The sequence below is a fragment of the Coturnix japonica genome, chromosome 2, assembly GCF_001577835.2.
Source record: "Coturnix japonica isolate 7356 chromosome 2, Coturnix japonica 2.1, whole genome shotgun sequence".
NCBI lineage: Eukaryota > Metazoa > Chordata > Aves > Galliformes > Phasianidae > Coturnix > Coturnix japonica.
The window spans coordinates 116263484-116269483 of NC_029517.1; the positions used below are offsets into that span (position 1 = coordinate 116263484).

Below are 6000 nucleotides of genomic sequence, written 5' to 3' on the forward strand. Positions count from 1 at the left end.
CATAGTTTCCAAATGAGCATGGAAGATGGTGTTCCTGTGCTAAGAAAAACCTGGCACATGGAAGGAGTTTAAAGGCTATGTAGTTAGGCTTGGATTTATGTAATTACCCCATAGCAGATGGATAAAGTAAAAAAAAAAAAAAAATGAAAGAGAAAAAAATGAACCCCATCACCACACATTTTCTTCGAGCTGTGTCTTTATCTCTTTTTAAAATTTAGTTTCAAGAGCCTTGCAATGAGGTGGAAAGGTATAAGGGCTGGACTCTTGGAAAGAGTCCAGCGGAGGGCCACAGAGATGGTGAAGGGCCTGGAGCATCTTCCCTGTGAAGAAAGGCTAAGTGAACTCAGTCTGTTTAGCCTTGAGAAGACTGAGAGGGGACCTGATCCAGATCTATCAGTATCTGAGGTGTGGAGGGCAAAGTGAGGAGGCCAGACTCTTTTCAGCAGTGTGTGGAGACAGGACAAGGGGAAACGACCTGAAACTGGAGCATAGGAAGTTCTGCATGAATGTGTACAAGAACTTCTTTACGGTGAGGGTGACAGAGCCCTGGAACAGGCTGCCCAGGGGGGTTGTGGAGTCTCCTTCTCTGGAGATATTTTGAGACTTACACAGTCATGAAGACACATAGAGTTGGTTCTTGAGCAAAAATATTCATTAATCTCTGAGTAAATGCCAGAAGAACTTAAGAGGAGAAGCCCTGGTTTTATTGGTGTGTTATGATACTGCGATAAAAGTGGATTCTTCATGTTTTTTATGTATTTACATGTCTTTTTCATTTCATATCCATAATATTTTGGTGCACTGTGAGTTAAATACAGATATTTGCAAGAGAAAATCCATCCCCATAAATCCAGATACTGTGTGATTTTCCATAACACTGATAGTAAAGTTGAACAGTAAGAACTGATACTATTGGACTACAGACATATTGTGAAAGCCTTTTAGCTTCCCAGTAACAAAATGTTCTAAACTGGATTAACTTACTGTTAGTAAGATGTTTCTTGTGTTTTGCAAGCAATTTCTGTAAGGTGCTTACCGGGAGAGTCAGAAATTCATTAAAGTAGTCCACAAGCATAGCATCTGTGGCTAAGTAGTCTTCCTGCAGAGACACAGAACCAGAAAACAAGGCTTATAATCATCTGTGCTAACACATTTTGAACACATTGTTGCCTCAATGTTGTTGTTTTTTTCCATTAGATATGACATGTAAACTTTTGTAAAATGTCATTTCTCACTTTTGAAAATATAATCATTACATCATTGTTAGATTCTAGCCATTGCACACCGCTGAGGTCCTCAGCAATTTAAAAGACACGTGGAAGGAAATGCCTTGCCAAGAAATTCACAGATAAAGCCTTCATAAACCCAGAAGCTTCTGAAAGCTGGACATCCGCATGTTTATTTTTGAAAATATGTGTATAAGCTAATGGTCTAAAAATGCCTCACATTATACCTTTCTCTCTCCCACTGGGGAATGAGGGGAGTAGAGACACTCAGCAGAGCCTGCTTCCACTCCACACTGCTGCTCAGAGATGCTTTAGGGAATAAGAGGGAGTTTACTGATCTATAATTTGGCTCACCAAGCAAGCAGTATCTGCCATAATTGCAATCTGACAGAACTGGGAAGCTTCCTACTGACTTCATCAGAATCAAGGCTGCATCTGCATGTTTTTGTTTCCTTTCTTGAATTTAAATGGTAGAAGATGACACTGGAAGCAAGGCTTTCTGCCTTACAGAAAACAATTGATTTGGATCACAGGTCCATTCTCTAGTGCAGTTGTAGTACCATGGGCTTAGATATGGTAGGGTAACGATTATACTGGAGAATTTACCAACTATCTAAACAAAAGCAATATGAAGTTAACAGAAAATTTTCCCACTAGTGCCACTAGGCAGTCAATCAGATCCAGAAATTTCAATTCAGCAACGAACAAACAAAGAAAATCATTAGAAACACGTTGCAGTCTGCCTCATGTTGGTTAGGGAATGCACAACTAGATGTCAAACTGATAAAGAGGAGACTGAAGATTGCTAGATATGATAATACACTTTGTAAATAGCTCACTGTTTTAAAGGGCTTATTCAAAACAAAATGTTTATTAACAGCACAAGCTGCTAAAGAATATGCAGGTAACACGTGTTTTTAATTTGCCAGGAATATAATCCTCTGTAGTCCCATATAACAGCAAGAGATATAAACACACTGAATCACTAATCAATAAAAAGTTTATGATGTTACTAATGAAAGCTTTGCTACTTAATTGCCTCTATCTACAAACACAATATACTTTCGTCAGGTATGTGTGTGTATATATATATATATATATATACATATATATATTTTTGGTGGTCAGCCTTATTTTCATCTAAAAGCATAATTGCACTTTCATATTTGAATATTATAGGTTATAGGATTGTATATACTGTGCTATAACTTTGACTTTTGGTGTCAGGAAGTGTTTTGCTTAATTTCTACCCATTCCATCTTTCCTGTTGCACAGCCAAAGTTATTACTAGAAAAAGCAGCTTTATAATTGCAACTGGAGGGCAAGGTGTGTTAAATAATGTTCCACTACTGCAATTTTGATTGACAGATTTGCCTTCGTGCAGTTGGTGTACAAACATGGCCTGGGCCTGCTCTCCCTCAGTCTTTTAACATTGAAAGGAATTTTAAAACCATTTTTTGCAAAGGTGTGCAACTGCCTCCTAGTAATTTCATAGAAACAAACCCAATTAGCCCTCTCTATTACTGCCATCATGAAAAAAAGCACAGATACACAGAGATATTGTTTAAAATCTGAGGGGAAGTATTTACATATGCTAAATATCCATTACATATATATAGATTTTCTCTGCCGGGATTCAGACTGATTCCAATCTTCCTAGTATCTGGAGCCTCCCAGAATGAATAGCAATCAACTTGTACTTTGAAATATACTTATGCAGTTACAGAGGCATCCTCAGTAAAGAAGAGATATATGTTAACTACGCTGTGAGATACACGTTTTCACTTCTCATGAACTGTTAAGTGTGTCTACCTTTCAGATGGGAAGACAAACACAAGAGAGATCCTACAATGAGCTGTGAGAAAAGGACAGGAAAAGTAAAAGAAGGAGAGAATTGGTTGAAACTCTGATGTAGAAACTCCCATTGATTTTTTCTTTGTTTCATTATATTTCACTTTTCTTCCCATTTTCATCTTTATTCTCCACATTTTCCTGTTTCTCCCTTTTGTTGTTGTTGTTGTTTTCCCAATTATTTTCAAACTAAGTATTCTGTGATTTTTTCCTTGTCTGGGAAAATTGTAAATGTCACTCCATACTTAGAAGATGAAAGAAGTGAAAAAACAGAAAGAAAGCAGCTTCCAAAAACTTTTCTTCTTTTCTTTTGCTCTACAATTGCATGACAAAATGAATGACCAAACCTTATAAAACATACTTACAAACACTTCTTCTGTTATACACGGAGGCTCTGAAACACAAAAATGAGATATTGCTTATTGTACAAGCAATACTATCAAGCTTGTTTAAGTTCAATTACTGAGCAGAAGGAAGGACTGAGGCATGACTATCTTTCTGGACATTCTGAATTAAAATAATATAACCCAAGAAAAGAAAATACATATTAAGATGATACAGTAATGTTGACTGATTCACAAAACCATCAACTATTGCAAGAATCATTAAAATACAATGAAAGTACCATTTCATGTAATTATTTCTCACATATATGTTATCTGTTCATCTGCTTTTCTCCGCAAAATTGATTAGTAGAATCTTACTGATTTTAATGAAAATACAGACTTGCATGAGGCTCTGGGTATCTTGAATAGCAAATAGTGGGAATCAAAAGTTAAATTTAAAGGAAAAAAAGAATTTGGTTTGTTCTTAAACAGAAAAATCTCAAAAATCTTTTGTGATGTCTCATAAGGGATCACAGCTGTCTCTTCAGACTGATGAGTTTTGCTAGTCAAGCTTAATTTTAACAGTGAAAACCTTTCTCCTTTATATCAGTGCCTCTGCACCTGAGGCAGTCACATGAAGGTCGGACTCCCTGTGGGACCCTGATCCAGCCCATTACCCTGCTCAGAAAGCATTACATACCAGTTGTAAGCTTCTTCGACTGCATGCTGGAGCTATGCACCAAAGGGCCGTCACACATCCCTGCAGGATGGCAACCTCGTTTACAAAGGTGAAATCCTTCCCTGCAGTCCAGAAATGGAAGCTGCAGAACTCCAGGGCCTGGCTGCAAACTCCTGGTCTCTGCTGTGTCTCTCTCAGCAGGCCTGGGTTGCTATGGCACTGCAAACAACACGCGATGAGTTCAGCTGGTGCAGGAACTGCTACTGCTGATGTGGAGCTCCCTGAAGCAGGTTCACGTAATGGATATGATGACCATACAGCCACAAAAGAGGTGTCTGTGATGTAGGAATTTGAGGTTATTAGAAGGAAGAGATTAAACACTTTTCTCAAGCAGCATATATGCAGTTTTTAGTTCAAAATGGTATTCATCCTTTTAGTGTGTTAGCAGAACCCTTCAGCCAGGCATAATTTACCTCTAAAGAAAATCCCAAACTGTGCAACTAATGAGGAAATGCATGAAACAAGTAAGTCTGTATCCTCAGGCAGACTGCGAGGCTTGATCACAGGTAACGAAGTTGCACCTATGGCAGGGGGCTTCCACTTCAGCCACATAAAAAAATAGAGAGAAGCTTGGTATTCCTCATGCTGAGCTGAAACCTGGGCTGTTCCTGACATGCATCTCATTGTGATGTGCTGGATACCTCAGCTGCAGCCCTGGAAACAGCCTTCCCCACTGCTTCCACGGCCCCAGTTTAGCAGAAACACAAACATTGCTCAGTTAAGAGGACACCAAGCAGAGCCTACTCCCCTATTAGCGGGCTCAAGGAGGATTCAATAAAAGAAAAAAATTGTATTTCTAGTTTGCTTAAATACAACTGTGCATTCAGCCTCTTCTCTCATCTAATCAGTGATAGGTCTAGATGGATTGGTTTCAAGCTGCGCCAGCGGAGATTCAGGCTGGACATTAGGAAATATTACTTCTCAGAAAGGGTGGTCAGGCACTGGAGTGCACTGTTCAGGGAAGTGGTGGAGTCACCGACCATGGGAGTGTTCAAGAACCATTTGGAAGTTGTGTTGAGATATATGATTTAACTGGGAAGTATTGGTGATGGTTGGACTGGATGATCTTCAAGGTCTTTTCCAACCTTGATAGTTCTATGATTAGGAAGGAATTCAAGCTCCTACATGAAGATTTCAGTGGATTTTAGGTGTTCTGTAGCTGGGATCTGAAGACTTCCTACTTAGTATCTGATTAAAGGCGTATGTTTGGTGGCCCTGCTAGGCAGGGTGGTTGGAACTACATGATCCTTGAGGTCCCTTCCAACCCGGGTAATTCTGTGATTCTGTGTGATCTGTGATCCTAGAACTGCTTGAACTCTTATGGCACCTACAGGTTCATTTGGCATAGAAGTTCCCTCAGAGTTTTTACTGTCCAGAACAGTACTGATTCCAGTAGCTTGGTGTAAACACCATTGGGAGCAGTATGGCATATATGTAAGTTGCATAAAGGTCTCCTCTGAGAAGTTTAATCTATCACCTGTGCTCAAGAAGTCTCCAAAATGGACCACAACCTTTCTACTCACAGCAAACTCTATCACTTGTGTCTGCTTTCACATATGTAGAAATTTACATGTGGACATACTCTGCAGGTGTGGGGAAGAGGAAAAGGATTATTTTAGTCACTACAAGAGGTGATAAGCAGCAGGTTGATACTCAGTGAAATACATCTAGATGCATGATTTCTTACTGCCATATAGCAGGGCATATTTTGTTGTGATTATACAATAAATCAAACCAGTTCACCCAACATACATAACAAGACAGCACAAAAAGCTAAGAAGTCTTTCAACAGGTAGCAGACTTGCAATGCAAATGAAACTGCACGGTCTTATAACCAAACTATTTGGTATGATTTAAA

The 6000-nt window shown here is 39.1% G+C and overlaps 1 protein-coding gene across 6 annotated transcripts in view; it reads right to left on the reverse strand.

Moving 5' to 3' along the window:
- RGS22 (regulator of G protein signaling 22) overlaps positions 1-4771 on the reverse strand; it is a 61021-nt gene extending 56250 nt beyond the window's left edge. For 5 of the 6 annotated variants that reach the window (XM_032442814.1, XM_032442816.1, XM_032442815.1 and 2 more), the window contains exons 1-3: positions 4104-4295; positions 3443-3471; positions 1037-1099 (exon numbers count right to left, since the gene is read on the reverse strand). In XM_032442814.1, the coding sequence (XP_032298705.1) occupies positions 1037-1099; positions 3443-3471; positions 4104-4161 (150 nt within the window). In that variant the 5' untranslated portion in view covers positions 4162-4295. Of the gene's footprint in view, positions 1-1036; positions 1100-3442; positions 3472-4103; positions 4296-4555 lie in introns of those variants that run through there. The other variant, XM_015856129.2, reaches the window with a different exon arrangement.
- Between the last annotated feature and the right edge of the window lie 1229 nt (positions 4772-6000).